A 21,595-nucleotide genomic window follows, 5' to 3' on the forward strand; every position below is an offset into this window, starting at 1 on the left:
AGTGACCTACTACAGCTATCAAAGTTGGTTGTTTGTGGTCGAGTGAATTTTTGGAAGTTGGATGGCGTGGTTGTGGTTTGGAGCGTAAAGAATCATATTGATGTCTAATATGTGGAGTAGATAATTACTTACAAATCTATACGCATTTGAATATACAATTTCATTATTAAAAGTAAATCTAATAGGTTTTATAAAATCTTACGATACTATTGAATATTCCATGAAAGGTACCGAGACTTTCTCCTGTAGTGCACAGAAGATTCCACGCTGATGAAGTACAAGTTACCATCCAACGTTGTGTCTGCCATGATATGGAGGGGCTGAGGACTTGTAAGCGTTAAAGATATCACTGGTTTGTTGTGTTAACGATGATAGGGTGTGTGAGGGTCGTTGTTTTTGGTGTGAACCCTAATCTTGTTGACCCTTTGAGTTAGTAATCTGGTTCGATCGTTAATCTCTTCCTCTCGAAAGAGCCATTTCACCTAAGTTAAACAGTGAATACTTGATAAGCCCACAACAAGGGGCTTAGGCCAAAAGACTCACAGACTCAAAATTTTTTTTAATTTGCCTATAACATTAAAAGTTTTAAATTTAAATTTAAAGTAAGCGTTGTTGGTCGATGTTTATCATTATATATATATATATATATATATATATATATATATATATATATATATATATAGAATGATAAAAACTATATGATATATAGATTTTTCCACGCCAAAGGTTTATACGATATGCCCATTGATGTAACTCACCACCAGGTGGCTCTGCAAAAGATAAACGTTTTTAAAGCGCCTGTACACAATAAACTGCAATTACAAAACAATTACTTATAATTAACTGCCAATAACTATTTGAAGGCGCTAAGTTATGATTTATATTTGTCTTTAGAATAAATTGTTGGTTGAACTTAAAGCTTGAGTGTTAGACCACTTTATAATAAAGTAAATGTACGTTTGCAGTGGCTATAAATATACACTTTAGACAGATTTTCTTGATCATGGCAACAAGGCAACAGTCGGTGACGTTCTACATGTAGAGTTATATGTAGAAAACTCGATTGCTCGAACTTGATGTAGGATCGTGTCTGTAACGTAGAGCACTCAATTATGCATAGACCGGAAAATGATGACATCTCTTCATCTATGTTACATTATTTGTAGTCTAGTTGTTTCTGTTGTCATAACGATGTATATAATTCGTTTTGAGCTTCTTTGTCAAGAAAGGACAATATACAAATATTAATTGAGGATACAAAAAAGTACATCTGTATAGGAAACGTCAAATATCTAATAATTTTGGCACAGATGCCACATCAAACTCTCATTTATACATAAATTTCGAGACACACGCTCTGTTCCATTCATCAACAATTTTTCCCGCCTCAATTCGAGAGTAAGTCTTCTGATTATGCGGTCTCCCAGTTATACACCATAACTCACTCATGCTATAAAACGCGTTCGACACTAGACAGCGTTTGAAACGAGTTTTAAATGATTTAAGCGTAGGCAATTTTTTATTTTCATTTGACAAGCTGTTGATGAGATGAAAACCCTGCCTGTGAGGGCAAATGTTCATTAACTACCGTCCTGTGGCGCCCAGTATCTCTCTGCCTCTTGTCTCGTACGAGTGAACGTCCCGTCCTTTGGTCAAGGTACATTTAATCATACAATATGACGTTATTTCTAAAATGCAGAGACTTGGCAGATTAAACAGTTGCAATCTTTTGAAAACTGGCCTGCATAACTCTCTTAATTTTGTAATGATGCGTATCACTCGTTTTTGAATCTTGAACGCTCTCAAACATTGGTTACTTGCACCTGCACCCCACAGCACTAGTCCGTAGGTGAGATGTAGATAGACCAAGCCATAATAAGCCATCATAATAACCTGAATAGGGCAGTATTTAGCTAGAGACCTCAAAATATGGGTAGATTTCACATGCGGCTGTCACTTCTAAATGTCAAACCGAAGATGAATTATTACTTTTGACGTTTACTTGCACAACACTGATTACCTATGAACTACAGCTACAGTCTCTACAAATTAACGATGTTTATAGATTAAATCATCGGCCTCCTTAAGAAATATTTTGTAGATAAATTATTACTTATTTATACTAATAATAGATAACTATAAATCGTCTATAATTATCTTAATCTTTGAACTAATGTCTCAAGAGGTTTTACAGTTCTTAATAAGTTACATTGAATCTTTCCACATGAATTAATGTTACAAGTATACACAAGCCGTTTAATTATTCATTGATTAAAATATAAAATATGTATCCACTGAAATAAAAGATTGTTATATACTACAATATAATATACGTAGTATGAATGTTGCTATAAACCTACCTATAAGTTTTAAATTAGTGTGGAATACTCAATAGACACCATGTCTGTCAAAGGAAATTTCATTATTTAATACCCTTAATACTTACTTGTATAAACATGTAAAAAAACCTTTCAATCATAATAGTAACTTTAAAACCAATAATTATTTACCAAAGTTTTGCTTAAAAGCCTTTAACATATATTTGTTTTGAAAATATTGTTATATATAAGTATTGGAATACTTGGCAGTACTGACGTCCTAAATACGCTTTGACAATCCTAAAAACTATCTAATCTACAAGGTCTTTTCCTGAAAAAATGTGTACATACAAATATGTCTTGATAACAATGATCGAGGAACAAATCTACATACCATACTGAAGTGCAAAACAATTTTGAGTTTAGAATAATATTAATAAGCAGAATAATTGCATTACTGTTTCAGTTTAACTAAGACTTTTTAGCGAAAATGGTTATCACTAAAACAATATTTAGAAAATAGTACAAATATTTATTAAGCATTTAAAACTCAAAATAAAGAAAGGAAAATTAGGTTTCATGTTTAATTTTTGGAGTTAAAATGTGTTGACATAAGTCCTATATTTGAATTTTACCACGTACTTTACTTTTTAAAACTGCATGGTTTTAATGCATTAAATTGAAAATTTGATCTTCAGTGCTTAGAAATCGAAAAAGGTAAAACCTTGGTGTCTACCAATATTCTAGTTTTGTGATTTCAAAACATATACCATTTTGGATTTTACTGGACAGAAAACCCAGGAAATAACTGTAAGGAGAACGTGAATTCAAATTTAAATATAATGACTAGATACAGCACTTAATAATATGCACAAACCTTTTACATACTCTGTTCAATAATTTAGAATATTTAATACACAGTAGAGAGAATATTTCACATATAAACTATAGTTGAGGTGATCTTCGTAGTAACTAAAACGTCCGAGTTTGAGGAAGTGAAGTAACATTAGCACCCACGGAACCACCGAGCATGATTTGTATTTCTTCCAATGTCTTGCCTCTCGTTTCTGGCAGGTAGAGAACAAAAAATAACACCCCAAGAAAAGAACCCACAGTGAAAATAACGTAGTTGAAGAAAACGCCCTCATAGTGAGCGATTACGAGGTAGAACTTGTTAATGATGAAAGAAGAAAATGCGAGAGATATCGTAGTGACGGCGGTCGATTTCATCTTCACATTTCCAGGGAAGATGTCTGCCTGAAAAACAGCTCCCGCATATCCACAAGCGAGATTGTAGAACAAGTTGTGAACTAAAAATATTAACAATGGAGAAAACTCTGACTGGCTTACGTCTAAATCGTAATTCGGGTCCATAAAAAACCATACGGAGAGAACTAATGTAGTGACGCAACATCCTGAGCAAGATACGATTAGTAGATGTTTCTGGCTAAACATGTCCGCAACAAAGGCGACAAGAAAAGAGGAGAGTACATTAACAATTCCCAGTATAATCATGCACTCGTCAGAATTAATGACCCCGAAAGTTCTGTGGGGCAAGGATACTGACCCAAAAGTCATTATAGCTCCGGCCCCCGTCAGCCTTTTTATGATGGAAAAGGCGATATTTATGACCATAGCTTTCCTGGCAGATTTCGTAGCAAAGAGATCACCGAAAGATCCAGGACGCTGCATTTGATTTTGGACAGTTCTTTCAATTTGATTCAACTCAGATTCGAGTTCAATTCGGTTGAGATCCCCTCGTAGCCAGAACAACGACTCCCTGGCATTTTCCGTTCTGTTTTTCATCAAACTGTAGTATGGTGATTCAGGCATGAACAGGAAAGTCAGCAAAAAGAGAAGAGGGAAAACCAATGACACGAGGGCGAAGGTGTAATAAGAAACAAATGGCCCGACCACAAACGAGAAAAGACTACCGGTGCCAAACATGAAATTATTGAAGGTGTTCAAAGTTCCTCGAATGTCCGGTTGTGATATTTCCCCGATGTAAATGGGTTGAACGGTCGCGATCATCCCGAACTGTAGGCCGGCTAGAAACCTCGCGACAAACAGATGTGTGGAGTTCGTGGCGAACAGTATCATCAGCCAGGACATGACAGACACAAGACCGGTGTACAGAAGAATCTTCCTTCGGCCGTAGCTGTCGGCCAAATACTCTGCTGGAATGGGACTCGTTAGGTTTCCCAGGTACAGAAGTGATACCATCCATGCGATCTCTCTGATGTTCATGGAAATAGGAGCTTCTTGGGCGAGCATCTTGGGTAGAATTGGAGACGGCCATGCTACCACTGAGCCAGCAACTGCAAACGGCAACGAGGCTGAAACAATAGCGTTTATTTGGTTAAGATCCATGTCTACTTTTACTTAACAAGATTGCTAACACATAGTGCATTACCTCATAAACGATTCGGTAGGGGACACTGATTGAGTGAATACCTCAATAATTTAAATGAGTACCTCAACATGTTTATAGCACGAATTTATCACGTAATACTTCAAGATATTTATAGCTGCACGCATTAATCATGCCATTATTACGTATATTAACACCTTCACTGCGACTATATGCTGAGAGTTCTTATCTTGTGTCAAGAGGCTACTTCGGGTAGTCAGCCACAGTCAACGTGTTAGTTTTGCTCAATTCAAAAGTGGACTTAAAGAGGTCACGTTATCTTATACTGATAACTCTGCCAGGATTCCAGCAAGAGTAATGTAAGATGAAAGCCACAGTGATGATCGGATTTAAAGCGGTCACGTTATCTGATACTGATACGCTAGATGCCAGGATTCCGGCGATCGTAATGTAAGATGTAAGCCACAGTGATGATCGGATTTAAAGCGGTCACGTTATCTGCTACCGATAAGCTAGATGCCAGGATTCCAGCGATCGTAGTGTAAGATGTAAGCCACAGTGATGATCGGATTTAAAGCGGTCACATTATCTGCTACTGATAAGCTAGATGCCAGGATTCCAGCGATTGTAATGTAAGATGTAAGCCACAGTGATGATCGGATTTAAAACGGTCACATTATCTGAAACTGATAAGCTAGATACCAGGATTCCAGCGATCGTAGTGTAAGATGTAAGCCACTTGAAAGTTTTCTTGAAGCTTTATTCCGACACGAGACACTGAGATTCATGATTTTGCGTGTCACTCCATCATATTTCACTGATTGTTAGCGAATATTTTTACATTGGTCTCATCGTTAACCATGATGACAACTAGAAAATAGCAAACATGACATACTAACTCATGCAACTTTTATGGTGACTGGTGTGAAGACTTTTACTATTTAAACAACGATCTGAAAACCGATCTCGTGAACAAAAAAGTGTACTGTACAAAGTAAGAAGATACCTCGAGAAAGATTTCATCTGTAGCCTTGAATATTGATGCTCCAAATTGAATTTCTTCACAGAAAAGAACAAATTCTATGATGGTGCATGTCCAATCATGGAATTTGGCTGATCGCCATCGAAGCCTGTCACTCAGTAGGCTGACACAATATCTCTTTTATTTGCCGGGAATGTAAACATTCTTTTATGTTTGATTATATGTCGTCCCATCCGTTATTAATAAAATGAATCATAGACTTGAAAAATTTGCATTAAACATCAATACAGCCTGTTACACGACAGGTGATGTGGTGACTCCTATCTGTTATATATTATTTAGTGGTTTTGTATATAAATGGTGTGTTCGAGTGTTGCACTATATTACTGAGGTAAGCTATATTCTTCTTCCTTAAAATTAATCGATGTCAAAGGTCAATCAGTTCCAAACACAGTTCTGATTATAATTATTGGCTAATTAGCACTTCCTTCATCAAGTATGTGGTCGATTTGAATTGTAATACCAGATTAGAACCCCCTTTACATTTTTTAACCTATAAGTCCTCAAAATTCAAACGCATCGATTACTCAACAAGTATGCCAACAGCTGAAGTAACTGAAACCATTACAGTATTGCATTGGTGTGAAGGTCTTTATCATAGCCTTCATACACTTATCGTTTATAGACCTCATTTTGCATTTATCAATATTTACCTCCCCCCTCACTCTCTCTCACCCCTCCCCCCCTCACTCTCTCCCCCTCTCAGAGAACTACATTGTCATTGGATGTGTTAAATGTGGCACTGTCCTGCTGCAACCAACAATCACGTTTATCATTTTAAAGCAACGGAATAAACTGTGCAATGATGTCTAGGTACACGACACTGTCTACAGTACCTTCATCAAAAAATAGGGTCTACTATTCAATAATATGATATGGCACACCAATTGTCTGATAGTGGAAGGGAGTTGCGTGTAAAACCTTCCCTCCCTAGCACTTAAGAGTCTGCAGAGCCAGAAGTAAGATTGGCACACATAGTGCTATTACAGCTGAGGGTAGCAGCAACCACTGCTGAGGGCGTAAGGAGCAAGTACAACAGACTGTCGATATTCACAACAATGACTGTTCACCCTTCATCCACTAGGGTTAAGTACCCAACTCCATACGTGCTATTACTGCTGAGGGTAGCAGCAACCACTGCTGAGGGCGGAAGGAGCAAGTACAACAGACTGTCGATATTCACAACAATGACTGTTCACCCTTCATTCACTAGGGTTAAGTACCCAACAATATACGTGCTATTACAGCTGAGGGTAGCAGCAACCACTGCTGAGGGCGGAAGGAGCAAGTACAACAGACTGTCGATATTCACAACAATGACTGTTCACCCTTCATCCACTAGGGTTAAGTACCCAACTCCATACGTGCTATTACACCTGAGGGTAGCAGCAACCACTGCTGAAGGCGGAAGGAGCAAGTACAACAGACTGTCGATATTCACAACAATGACTGTTCATCCTTCATCCACTAGGGTTAAGTACCCAACTCCATACCTGCTATTACAGCTGAGGGTAGCAGCAACCACTGCTGAGGGCGGAAGGAGCAAGTTCAACAGACTGTCGGTATTCACAACAATGACTGTTCACCCTTCATCCACTAGGGTTAAGTACCCAACTCCATAAAGTGCTATTACAGCTGAGGGTAGCAGCAACCACTGCTGAGGGCGGAAGGAGCAAGTACAACAGACTGTCGATATTCACAACAATGACTGTTCACCCTTCATCCACTAGGGTTAAGTAACCAACTCCATACAGTGGCCTATTACAGTGGCTATTACAGCTCTGTGTGGCCTTATCTACTAATGGAGTTTTATGAAAAGTTTTTTTAACAGTGGGGTGGAGTGAGAGTACATTTTTATTTAATTCTGTTTCGAAATGAATTAGTCAATACTCTATTTCTCACCAGGGTTGTTTGCAGTGTACCTGACTGTACCAATCTTTCGGCAATTTATGACTGATTATCACACTGGTATAAATCACTAAGATTACTTTCAATGTCACCCATCAGAATGTGACATTTTAATTTGCGCATTTAAAATTAAAATGCTTGAAATCATGTTGTGTGTTGTAGCCAGATGAGAAGCGGTATAACCAAGAATAAAAACGAGCTAAATGACAACATCAACATTTTTTATACAATTGGTATTAAATTGCATTTCGTATTAGAATGTTATAATTATATTTGAATAAAATCTGTTTTGTTACAAAGTGGTACCTTGTAAGTTTTAATGAATATATGCTGCACACACTACACTGGATATGTAACACAACACCACATGGAAGTATGTAACACACAATGTTGTTTTTGAACAAGAAAATATTTTAAACATTAAAATCATGACAGATCTCGACAGTGAATGACACTGACAAATAATATCACTTGTAGTGGTTTGAAATGTTGTGGTGTTACATTGTCCCAACATGACAGATGGTACTTCAGCCTGTGTTTACCTTTTATTTCGAATGTGTAATATTAGGGCTATTATATACAGGGTGAGTTTTTTAAAGTGATCCAATAGCTAACTTTTTAATTACACGACTTAGCACCACACTTTAAATTTGGAACTTGCTCAATTTTAAGTTTCACTCAGGGATACACTTTCAAATTTTTTGAAGATGGCCGCCATTTCCAATATGGCGGTCAACTTTAAAATCTCTTATGGAACACCCTGTATTTTATATTGTTTTTAGATTCTACTCAACAAAATAATACATTTTTGCTTTTGAGAGGTTTTCAATATCTCTAATGGTTCAGGAGCTACGTGGACTGGAAGTTTTCATAATTTTTGCCAATATGGCGGCAAACTTTAAAATATTTTATGGACCACCCTGTATTTTATGTTGCTTTTATATTCTACACTACAAAATAAGACATTTTTGCATTTTAGAGTTTTTCTATATCTCTAATGGTTCAGGAGCTACGTGGACTGCAAGTTTTTATCATCAGTCCGAAAAAATCCGAAAACTTGCAGTCCACGTAGCTCCTGAACCATTAGAGATATAGAAAAACTCTAAAATGCAAAAATGTATTATTTTGTTGAGTAGAATATAAAAGCAACATAAAATACAGGATGTTCCCTAAAATATTTTTAAGTTGGCCGCCATATTGGCAAAAATTATGAAAACTTCCAGTCCACGTAGCTCCTGAACCATTAGAGATATTGAAAAACTCTCAAAAGCAAAAATGTATTATTTTGTTGAGTAGAATCTAAAAACAACATAAAATACAGGGTGTTCCATAAGAGATTTTAAAGTTGACCGCCATATTGGAAAATGGCGGCCATCTTCAAAAAATTTGAAAGTGTATCCCTGAGTGAAACTTAAAATTGAGCAAGTTCCAAATTTAAAGTGTGGTGCTAAGTCGTGTAATTAAAAAGTTAGCTATTGGATCACTTTAAAAAACTCACCCTGTATATATTAATGTGTTTAGTTAGTCGTGCGCTATCAATTAACTGGCCTAAAGCATACGGAACCTAGTGAATAGCATATTTGGGAACATATAAATTGGAAGGAGCAGGCCGAGCCAGAAACATTCACCTGAAACTGCGACCATGTATTGTCGTACAACGGCTAGACTCTGAGGTTGGTTTGGTAGAATCCTCAGTTTCATCCTTACAGCGACGAGGTCTAAGGTTGTTCTGCTAGAATCCTCAGTCTCATCCTTACAGCGAGGAGGTCTCGACAGAGACCAATTTTTGTGCGAGCCTGAAAATAATGGCAAAGATGTTACAACAACAACAAAAATTAAGATTATGTCATAAAAATTATAGACATAGGCATATCAGCCTAGGCAGTGCAATTAAAAAGTAGTTTCTTTATCAAGCATTATACAATTTATTTCCTGCGGTTGAATTTATGGGCTGATAGTGCATGCTTAAGAAATAAGCCATTTGAACGGCCCTCATGTAACGAACAAGCCCGGGACCGGTACTTGTCTCCAGTGGTAGTGGACTGAAGATTTTAAAATAAATAAATAAAATATGAGCATTTCCTTCTCCAAAATTACCAAATGGGCAATACTAGTCCTCCAAGCATCTTCAAAACCTGACCTCTAAGTAATAAAACTAAAGAACCACAATTTAAAAAAGATTAGAATCACTTCATATGCAATAGCTTCAATTTTATTAATGTATTAATAATCAGCTAGTAGACTGTATCAATCGTGGATTATACCATGGATAATTTAGTAATGTTACTTACCCATATCCCAAATAAGACCGAAGTAAAAATGTAGTTTAAATATTATTCATCAAATAGTAAACTGTATCAAACATGGAGTATTCCATAGATAATTTTGTAATTTTAATCCTCCTCCCCACAGATAAGGTCGAAGTAACAATTCAATTACTATATTAATCATCAACTAGCTAACTGTATTAATCGTGGAGTATTCTATAAGTAATTGTGTTATGTTAACCCCCTAATTGCAAGGCTAAAGTAACGGTGGTTTTAAATTTATTTTACATTATGATCTGTTCAACTTATACTGATCTAAAAAGCTTTATTGTGGAAGGAAGTTTAAACCGACTATAACGCCTTAAAGCTATAAGCCAGTAAACTACCCTCAAGAAATGTAAGCCGATTACGTTCGACCATAATCTAATCGTAAGATGCTCTCATTTTCATATTATTTTCACCCACTCAGAACGCGATGTTAATTTACTTACCAGATACTGTTTACACAGTCTCGAGCTTAAGGTTGCTTCGGTAAGGTCTGCAAAGTGTTATGTCACTTTAAGAACGATTTATGAGTTATTAGTAGATATTTGTTTTACATATTAAAAAATTATTTCGATCCAAAGATTATTATTTGACATAACTAGATGTAAATATTAACATTGTAGGCAAATGAAATTGAACTATTAAATTCATGAAATTGCAGAGCTTAAAAAAACAAAAACAAAAACAAAAATTTCTTTAAATAACCAAAATTAAACAATTATTACAAAGAAGGAAAAATGATTTATTAATTTCAGAAGCTTTAATAACATAACAATTAAAACATAAGGGCATCCTTTATTTTGGGAATTTTCGACCAATCGTATGCTACTAATCGTAGTAAATATTATAATTTGAGGTGCCTTGAAGTGTCTAGTAATACAGCTTGTATAAGTTATTCTAATATTTTTAACATATAATTTAAATGATATATGTTAATAATATATAATTTAAGGTACATCATTTTAATGTAATAACATATACTCTTAATATTTGTTTTAAATAAATAAAAAATATATAACATAAACTAGGTTGATATTTGGATTATTTTCAAATTAAATATTAAATTTGAAAAGAGTTGAAGAAATTCACTTAGGAATTTTAAATGCTCATATTGAATAATAATGGCAGATACGACCAAAATAAGATTGATTAAATTTACAAATTGTTAAATTGCAGCAGTATCCAATATGAAATTTAAAATCACGTTATTATGGAGTAAGACAATAAAGTGCATTAAAATGTTAATTTTTAGCGTTAATTTAAAACACAAAAATAAGGGAAATAACATTTTCCACAGAAACTAAATTGAGATGAAACATATTTTTAAGTTTGTAATTTATGTGTATACTAATGTAATAGTATTTCTATAAAAAGTGTAAAAGGAGGCATTTAAATTATCTTGTAAGGAATACACCTATCACATTCATACTAGTTGTATAATATAGCCAAGCTTAGGGGAGAGCAATAAACATAGATTAATGCGTTAGCAAATATTAAAGAAATACGTGATTGTTGCATTCCCACATCGAATCACTACCGTTTATAATATTATTAATTTTCCACTTGTAAATATTTGAGCATTATCATGTCCACTAACAATAAATAAATGTGAGCATTAATACAAATTAAATTATATGATACAATAAGTAGATTCTATAAAATTAACAATTAATTTTAAAACTAATTTCACTAGTGTAATTTAAAATAAGTAATTAATTCCACTCATAGTTGTATTTTACAAGAAGGCTTTGGAGTGGCATGCAAAATGATTATGAGTTTTCGGAAAATAATATTTATTTTGGGTTGAAACCAGTATTGAAAACAAAGAACCCTATATTACTATGTATTTATTTTGGATTAATATTTCAGGTAGACGTTTCCTAATTCTTCCTCTGTTATAGTTCTGATACGCGATGAAATAATGTAAGTGCTTAGGATGATGTATTACGCAGTAGAGATGCGGGTTTGCGGGAATTCTTTTGAATGTGCCGTAATTGAACAATTAATATTACCCTGTTCTATCTTTTTTTGCCTCTCTAAATATCTCATTTTACGTAATTTAGCCAATTATTTTTGCCTTGCTTGAGGAATATCAACATTGTTCAAACGATCTGCTCTTTTATTGTCTCTATATCTTTTCGAACGTTATCTTGAAAGTTCTGTTGAACGTAATTTAGAAAATTCTTTTTTCCTTGCTTGCTTCACTTCATCACCCGTATTTCCATTTCCACTTAATTCTGTTTTCTGTATTTTGTAAATTACAAATTCTGCTTCGCTGTTTTCAGAGGTTACATTAACTTTTTCTTTTGGTTTTGTGGATAAATCGGAATAATTGTCTTCGTTTTCCTCCATTACAATTATTAACTTAAAAAAAATTATGGTTGCCTGTAAAGTCGGTTTTACGGGCGAAGATTTTACGTGACAACGTCTTTTTCTCGGTAGAATATTTATTGATATGAATATTATTAAATTGCACAATAGGAACAAGGAATTGAATGAAAATAAGAATTGCACAAATTTTAACTATAGAAATATATTTTGTTTACTAAAACATTGTACATAATTTGAAAGTAATTAAAATTTGTTATTGTAAATGGTAAAGTTGAATAAAACATTTACTAAAATTGGAATTTGAAATTCTTGCTAAACACAGTTAAATTCTAACTCCGCGCGTGGTGATTGGTCGGTTTAGTTCGTTTGTTTGGTAGCACTGTTATGACAGGTTAGAGGTTATTTTAAATGTTTGACTAGCAATACGCGCTGTTTCTTCTCAATCGACTGAATTACGATTGATTGCAGAGTGATTTAAACTAATAATTTACTTAACACTATCAACATTTGTCAATAGTATGACATAACCTATAAACTCAGTTTCTCAACTTTTGTGTCAATCTAACAATTAATCAATCAATCATAGTTTACGATAATGAAATATCAGTGTACAATTATTTACCTTTATTGTTGTAGTTGTTGTAAATGACGAATCTAAGCACTCCACATTTTCACGAATAAACATAGTTATCTGCTTTATCCCGTGCGGCGGACCCACAGTTATCTGCTTTATCCCGTGCGGATCCCGTGCGGCGGACCCACTGGACGGGCATCGTAACGTTACCGGGCGTTACACTTTTTCATGAGTGACTCCGAGCCGCAACCTAATTTAAGACGTTGTCACGTCAAAAGGAATAAACATATATCTGCTACCTGTGAATCCAAATAATAATAATCTAATACACTCTTTCAGCTGATTACAAGCACCATTCTCATTGCCTATTTGTTGACCGCTGGTCGTTTCAGCAAAACATGCTTTAAACGGCATGTTAGTTCATATTAAATGTTTATGTAACGGTTTGTTTACGTTTCGGTAAAGCTGTAAATTCTACTTTGAAAGCATATGGAAAACATAAACATGCGTAGCATTCCGTGACACGAAACGAAAGTTCAAAACATACATCCATAGCCCGCCGAAAGAAGTAGTCCCTTCAACAAAGGAAACATTTGAGTCTCAAAAGCATCTATGAAACTAAACTGCATCTGAACATTCCCTTTTCCAAAATTACAAAGTGGGCAAAACTAGTCCTCGAAACATCCTCAAAATCTGACCACTAAGTAGTTAAATTGTAGAACCACAATTTAAAACAGGTTGAAAAACACATTTACTGTCCCTACGTTTCATATATCAACAATATTACCTATCATATAAGCAAGTGTATTTTTAGTATTATTTGTATTGATTTGGACAAAAACTGCACAAATATTGCAATCTATTTTCATCATTTGTTGAACATTTAAATTTACTCCAGATCATTGATGGATTACCTATCATTCTTATTTCTGTAACAACTTAGTCAAGTATGGTAGTACCAGACACGTGAGCTGCCCACGAATGCCGCGATATCGCTTAAAATATAACTATTTGAAAGGATGACAAAGGCATGGCTGATGACTTATCAGCCTTTTGTAAATGAATTACAATTCTTGAATAGGCAGATAACACGGTTCCCACCACACTCGTCTCAATGCCAGGTGACTTTTGATAGCATAAAATCCATATCGACTCACATGTAGTTCTCAGAAAACACTACAGATTTGAAACTTTGGAATTATTGAAATAAGAAAATTCAGGTACGGTTTGCAAATCTCCATTACATCAGAATTTAAAACATGTTTTTCCATATCCTCGTTGATTATTACTATTAGGAATTAAATTCCTAAGCTTATTTAGTTAGAATTTGTAGCCATTTAAAAGTTACTTAAAAGATAGTAACTATTTGCACTTGAGCAAACTATTTGTCTTGGCTCTGGCCCAATAGAGGATATAACCACCCGGATGGGTGGTGGAGGGGGGGGAGGATACCCAACAATAACAATAACTTACTAATATAAGGTTTAATTTTAAAACGAATAGAGATCATTTCGATGTCAGTTAAAACTCAGCATAATCGACGACATATGGGGATTTTAAAACTTTTTAGAAGCTTAAATCTTTTTAGATGTCACTAAGAAATGACAGTTTTAAATATGTTCGTTAATGAAAGTAATTAGGTTTGTATCTGCTGAAATGTGTGGGCTTCATTGTAAATTATATTATATAAGTATGATCGTAATGACAGTGAATGAGGATTCATACTGATTATACTGAAGTACTGTACAAGGGGTGAAAACCAATAAAAATAAATCTTAGCATTCAGAGCTATTAATAATAAATTTATTGTAACATCCTTGATGATACGTCTTGTATGGGACCAATCACTGACTGACGTAATAATTACACAGCCGTTAAAAATAAAAACATAGTTTTAAGGCACTAAACACTTTCTTTATATCACAACGCAAATTATCCAAATCAATTTTAAAGTAAGGTCTTCCCTTTAACTTACTGTACTGCATTCTGATGATCTGCAAGCTAGTAACCTTGAATTGTAACAAAATCCTTGACCTTGAACTCGCCTATAATCCTTAATTATTTAGCTTTAATCTCTGAGTTAAATATGGACGACTCTGGACGTGTCAGATCAGTTTGTGATGTTGAATTCGAGGAACTCGCTTTTGATCGGTTTGAAGCAGACCAGTCTGCGAGTACTACAGTGGTAGACCGTGATCTTGGTGGTAGTAAGAACACTGCATCGAGAGTTTTGCAAGGAGAGAAACTTTATCTACATAGGCACGAAAAAGCACAGTCCTTGAAACCAGAAGATTTTCAAAAAAGGGTGAAAAATCCCTGCGCTAGCTGGGTTTTGGAAAAAAGACTTAAAAATCCCTATGTATCTTGAACAAGTTTTGTTTAAAGACGGAAATAGTTTCACTGCGGAAGGCGTATTTATCAACCGAACGTGTCATATCTAGGATGTAGAAAACCCAAATGCTGCCATTCATGAAGCTGGGCACCAAAAGAAGTTAATGTATGGGTGGATATTATAGGTAATTTCCTTCTTGGTCCCTACATTTTACCAAACCGGCTGAATTCGCCAAGTGTTTCATAGAGATATTTTTCCGGGTTTGAGAAAAGATGTTCCTCTTCTTATCCGAAAAACCATGTTGTTTCGAAATGACGCGGTTCCAGCCCAAGATGGCAATATAGTCCGCGATCACTTGAATCGCAAGTTTCACATGGATTGGGTGTGTAGGACCGACAAGATCTCGATCAGCTGATCTCTGAACTTCTTCCTTAGGGGAACCATGAAACAAGTAGCTTACAGTAAACCTGTAGAAATTGAAATTGACGTAGTTGCTTGAGTGGCTGAAACATCTGCGATCATCAAAGAAGATGGTCCGGTTTTCGTAAGAATTGGACGATCGTTCATTGTTTGATTAAGACTATGCAAAGCTCCCCGAGGAGGGTTCACTTTTGGCTGGTTTATACCTTCCAGTTGAATCCATACTGGGTAAAGAAACACCGATGTGTTACTCAAATCTGGGTAACCTTATGAATGTCCAGTAGCGGCACATCACTAACCGCAAATGTCGAGATTGTGGGGTGCAAGGGTAATTCGATAGGTCTAGTCTACTGCGGGAGATGACTGTTGGAGTTGGTAGGGTTCGTTCCCTAAGAGTCAAAGGTTCTTGACAATCTAGACACAAGGGTGTGCCACCCCCTGCCTGATTTGACTGATGAGGCTGGTTCAGTGCTGGCTTTCCCTTCTTCCAAGAGGAAATGACTTAAGATGAGTTCCCTAAATGTTTTCTCATGAATCTCGATAGAGGCGGCCCCTACCACTAATCCAGATTACCCTATCATTTCGGTAACAGCTCAAAGGTCCTTATAGGTTACTAAGGTCCTTATAGGTGCAATTTCTGAGCTTCTTGTCCTAAGAGAACAAAGAATATGCAACCGTATAAGGTTGTCATTTTGAATATTTTTTTTTAATGAAGCAGTTATTAATAATCAAGAAGTTTGATTTAGGTTATCATTATTCATAAAAAAGTTATTTGTTATTGCTAATATAATTTTACAACGCTCTTACTGATTTATTTATATTACCTAGCAACAGATTTTATAGTAATTCAACGCTTTAAATCAAAGAACTCAGAGATCTTAGCACAATAAGGAAATAGCACATAAGGAATGTCAGAATATAGAATTAGTCCGGTCAATTTAGCCAAAAAAATAGGGGGTAACTTTGCATTAATTCCCAGAAAGCTGAAAATTTGTATAGATGTTTAGGGATACCATTGTTATGAAATTGTGAAAAGTCCCCATCGATCCCATGTCTGCAAAAAGTTTTATTCAAGGTCAAATTTCACAAAAATGGGTTTTTTTGAATTTTTCAGCGAAACTGTTAGTTTTTATGAAAAAAAAACATTACGAACAAAATTTGTAGATCATGCAATTATCTATAAAAATGCTCCTTATGCTTTTTATCATAACACTAACCATTTTTTGAGAAAAAACAGTTACGAACTTTCTTACGCTGTATTGTCCATAATAAGCACGACTAAGCTGCCTATGATATCATTTAGCGTGTAATATAAGTAAAACTAAAAGTCTGCGTGACTAATACATTCATATTGACCGATAATTCTGAGAATATTATATTAAAAAAACGGAGTCCCCCTAATTTTAAGGGACCATGTGCCCTTTGAACAACATCTTCCTGCCATTCCAAATGTTCGAGTGACCGTTCCGTCCACTTGCTTTTCTTGAGGTCGCACCTAAATCACCGTTAGTCTTGAAAATTCCTTCATAGTGAAAACCTGTAGATATTTCAAATATTCTCTGTTAAAGTTTGTGCTGTATTCACTCAAATTTGTCGCAAGAGTGTTTTATTTTCACTAAACTTTTATCTTCAAGCGAATGTGTTATTGTTGATCGCGGCATGAAGACGTTACTTAACGTGAGTATTCAAGGGGGAATCAATTTACTGATTACTTGAAGAATGTAAATTCAGCGACAAATCATGTGCATTGTCGCAAACAATACAATAGAAAGAGTACAATTTCAGCAGCAAAACGGCAACATGAAGAGGAATCAGCTAGTACCTCTCAAAAAGTCCTCCTCGTACTAGAGCACATGTAAGTGAGTCATATTTTTCTTTTAAAAATTTTTCATTATTTTGCGGCGACGAGTTGAGTCAGGAATACAAAAAGAAACAAGCACAGATCTCTCGTTGTAAAATGTTTAACGTTAGAACTCTTTCATTTAAAAACTCAGTTATGAAAGCAGCTCAGTCTCGTTCTGTTGACACAGCAATAACTATTGTTGCTCGCATCGAGTTTGAACACGATTTAGTTAATGCTGAAGAGAGTACCATAATAATTGTTTTGTATCATTTTTAAAGACGACCACTGGAGGCTAAGTCGGCCGTCCTCAAGATGAAGCATTGTATCTCGCCATGGGGTAAAATATTTTCATATTTATTGAAAGTAGTGATGACTGCCAGTTTACGTTAGAAGAATTAGAAAATATTTGTAAAAACGTAAGTGTTGATAACAGAAAAATTAAAATTACGGTTGAAGTTAAATTATAGTAATAGAGGTCATTATTACCCAGAAACTAGGACAATTAAATTGTATGTTTTCTTGTTAATTATCATGATATTATCAATCAAGCTTAGATTGAAAAAACCTAAAGGCAAAGAAGATCAATGAAAGGCCCTATCAACTGCGGCAGCAATTATTCGGGAAGATAATCAATCGGTTTAATCATATACAGTTTTTACATGCTATGACTGGCTGTGATAAAACATCGGCAATGTTTCGAAGGGGTAAATCAAAATTTTTTTATTAATTGTGCACAAGCTTTCCAAGATATCAACTCTTCACCAGAAATTCCGCTTTCTTTCTGTCTGTATATGGAGCTCCAAAAAATTACTTTGATAGACAAATTACGTTACTTATCTTTTGGAAAACAAACACGTATTAAAAAAACGTGTGCAATTAGTTTGCCTTCCTCCAATCGCAGCTTCCGCTCAGCAACAGTTTTATCCCCGTATATTACTAGGTTCAGGTGTGGCTTGGTAATCAACTAGACCCAGAACAATGGGGTTGGAAGGATGTCAATAATGCATTGGAACCAACCCACACGCTTCTTCCACCTGCACCAAAAACCTCCTTAATTCTGTTTTTTGCAATTGCAAAAAGGGGTGTAACTTAGGATGCGGCTGCAAAAAAGTAGAATTATTTTGTTCACTAGCGTGCACCACTTGTCAAGGCCCAATCGTGTTCATATGTTGAATCTCCAACAGAAGAAGATTTTTACATGAACAACGAAATAACTGATGTTATGGCTGTTAGTACAATTTACGTCTACTCAAGAAGATGAGGAAGAAGAAGAAAATAGAGAGAGAGAAGAAGATGGAGGGGAAGAAGAGGAAATAATTAGTGACAATAATGATGAATAAAAATATGTTTACAACCAAGTATAACGGGACTTGTCACTCGATCTATACCTGATCGACAACTACCACACTAACATGAGTGCAACGACTGAAAAGAAGAAGAATAACCAAAAATTCATTAAATTTTACTGGAATAGACTGTGGAATATGCCTACCGGGGAAACCACAATTAAAAAATCGCGCTAGGTACACTACCTCATAGGTGGCATGGAAACGTGTCCATATTATAGACAATACAGCTTAAGAAAAATTTTGTAATGGTTTTTTTCTCAAAAATGGTTAGTGTTATTAAAAAAAGCATAAGAAGCATTTCTGTAGATAATTGCATGATCTACAATTTTTGTTTGAAATATTTTTTCATAAAACTAATCGTTTAGCTGAAAAATTCAAAAAAACCTATTTTTGTGAAATTTGACCTTGAATATAAAATTTTGCAGACATGGGATCGATGGGGACTTTTCACAATTTCATAACAATGGTGTCCCTAACATCTATACAAATTTTCAGCTTTCTGGTAATTTTTGCAAGGTTCAATGTCTAAATTGACCGGACTAAATACTGGAGCTGGCGTTTATGGACTTTTTGCATTGTTGGCTATTTGCTGAGAACCGCCATATGGACCGTGACTTGTCACTGTAAACCTGCTCGAAATCAGTTATAAATTCGATTTCAATAATTATAGTTTCATTAAATTTCCAATAAAATTCCCTAAAAAAATCATTATACTTATAATTATTTTGTAAAATTGTTGAATTTTAAGATATTCAAAATTTAAAAAAATACAGCCACCATTTTGAAAGTATTAAATTTATTGTCTTAATATTGTTTTTATAAATGGCCTTTTTGTCATAACAGTTTGTATCAATACAAAAACTGCAAAATAAAAAAACTTCTTAAATTATGCCAAGGTGAATATTTTTAGTAAAACAGAGACTAAAACTACGTGAATATTTTAACAAATAACAGGTTAAATTTACAGATATACAAATAGATAATACAAATACATGTTTTGTTATAACATGATTCAATGAATGCATCACCAACAAACCATGCACAACAATAATAGTTCTCTCTGAGAGCAGAACTCTTTTGTGCGCTCATTGAAATATTTAAATACACTTGAATAATAATGAGGAAGCAGTGTTTAGATAAAATATTAACGGATTTAATCAGTGTAATCCGATTCAGTAAAATATTTATTATGATTAAAATAACTTTATTTTTGTTATTGAATGCATATTTTGAAAGAGTTATGTGCAGTGTGTTTCATTATTGTTTAATAATGAAATACAAAGCGATATGTCTGATCTCATAAAGTAAATATTGAAACAATACAGCGCAACAGCCACTTGCCGACTTGGCTTTTTTCTGAAAATGTAAACGAAATGAATAACACTTATTCACCTACCTCTTACTTTTTCTTAATATCACAAATTTCTATAATTTTTGTTCACCTGATAATTTATTTGTGACTATCATTCCAATTTATTATTAAATAATAATTAAGCAACTTAGCAGTTTGAAAAGATATCTTTGAATAAACGGTATAATATACCAGACCAGAATGCTGTTTAGTTAAATAAATGATATAAACACATAGTTTTTGTATTGCTGCTTAAAAACAGCTCTACTTTCACAATTCTGGTATAGAATTATTGCTGTACGAATTACATCTTTCGTTAAAAACTAAAGTTTATTGGCTGTTAATACATATAGAATTTAACCCCTATACACATATTTTACGATGATAATTTTTTTATCCGTTTTTTAAACTAATAAGTAAAATTACAAAAACCTACCTATCCAGGTTGGGGCCACTTGGTTCGAAGCTGGAAAAGACACTCAGACTGCCGATATCAGGCAAACACTTGTTATCTGCGTCGTGTCCCTGACAGTATTAAACTTGAAACTATTTGTAAACATCGCCAACTGCTCGTATCGTTGTGAGATCACACAGTTCCACGTCTTTGTCCTAGCGAGTGTTTCTGTCGTGTCAAACTTTAAATTGTAAACATTGCCAACTGCTCGTATCGTTGTGAGATCACACAGTTCCACGTCTTTGTTCTAGCGAGTGTTTCTGTCGTGTCAAACTTTAAATTGTAAACATTGCCAACTGCTCGTATCGTTGTGAGATCACACAGTTCCACGTCTTTGTCCTAGCGAGTGTTTCTGTCGTGTCAAACTTTAAATTGTAAACATTGCCAACTGCTCGTATCGTTGTGAGATCACACAGTTCCACGTCTTTGTTCTAGCGAGTGTTTCTGTCGTGTCAAACTTTAAATTGTAAACATTGCCAACTGCTCGTATCGTTGTGAGATCACACAGTTCCACGTCTTTGTTCCTAGCGAGTGTTTCTGTCGTGTCAAACTTTAAATTGTAAACATTGCCAACTGCTCGTATCGTTGTGAGATCACACAGTTCCACGTCTTTGTTCTAGCGAGTGTTTCTGTCGTGTCAAACTTTAAATTGTAAACATTGCCAACTGCTCGTATCGTTGTGAGATCACACAGTTCCACGTCTTTGTTCCTAGCGAGTGTTTCTTCTTTCGTGTCAAACTTTAAATTGTAAACATCGCCAACTACTCGTATCGTTGTGAGATCACACAGTTCCACGTCTTTGTCCTAGCGAGTGTTTCTGTCGTGTCAAACTATAAATTGTAAACATTGCCAACTGCTCGTATCGTTGTGAGATCACACAGTTCCACGTCTTTGTTCTAGCGAGTGTTTCTGTCGTGTCAAACTTTAAATTGTAAACATTGCCAACTGCTCGTATCGTTGTGAGATCACACAGTTCCACGTCTTTGTTCT

The 21,595-nt window shown here is 35.0% G+C and overlaps 1 protein-coding gene across 1 annotated transcript; it reads right to left on the bottom strand.

Moving 5' to 3' along the window:
• Positions 1-3,139: 3,139 nt before the first annotated feature.
• Positions 3,140-21,092, bottom strand: LOC124355432 (facilitated trehalose transporter Tret1-like). The gene is made up of 3 exons (XM_046806571.1): positions 20,588-21,092; positions 9,268-9,435; positions 3,140-4,654 (listed from the first exon to the last, which is right to left on the bottom strand). Exons 2-3 carry the CDS (start codon positions 9,338-9,340, stop codon positions 3,291-3,293), a joined length of 1,437 nt encoding a protein of 478 aa, XP_046662527.1. The 5' UTR covers positions 9,341-9,435; positions 20,588-21,092; the 3' UTR covers positions 3,140-3,290.
• Between the last annotated feature and the right edge of the window lie 503 nt (positions 21,093-21,595).

This window comes from Homalodisca vitripennis, chromosome 2 (assembly GCF_021130785.1).
Source record: "Homalodisca vitripennis isolate AUS2020 chromosome 2, UT_GWSS_2.1, whole genome shotgun sequence".
Classification (NCBI taxonomy): domain Eukaryota; kingdom Metazoa; phylum Arthropoda; class Insecta; order Hemiptera; family Cicadellidae; genus Homalodisca; species Homalodisca vitripennis.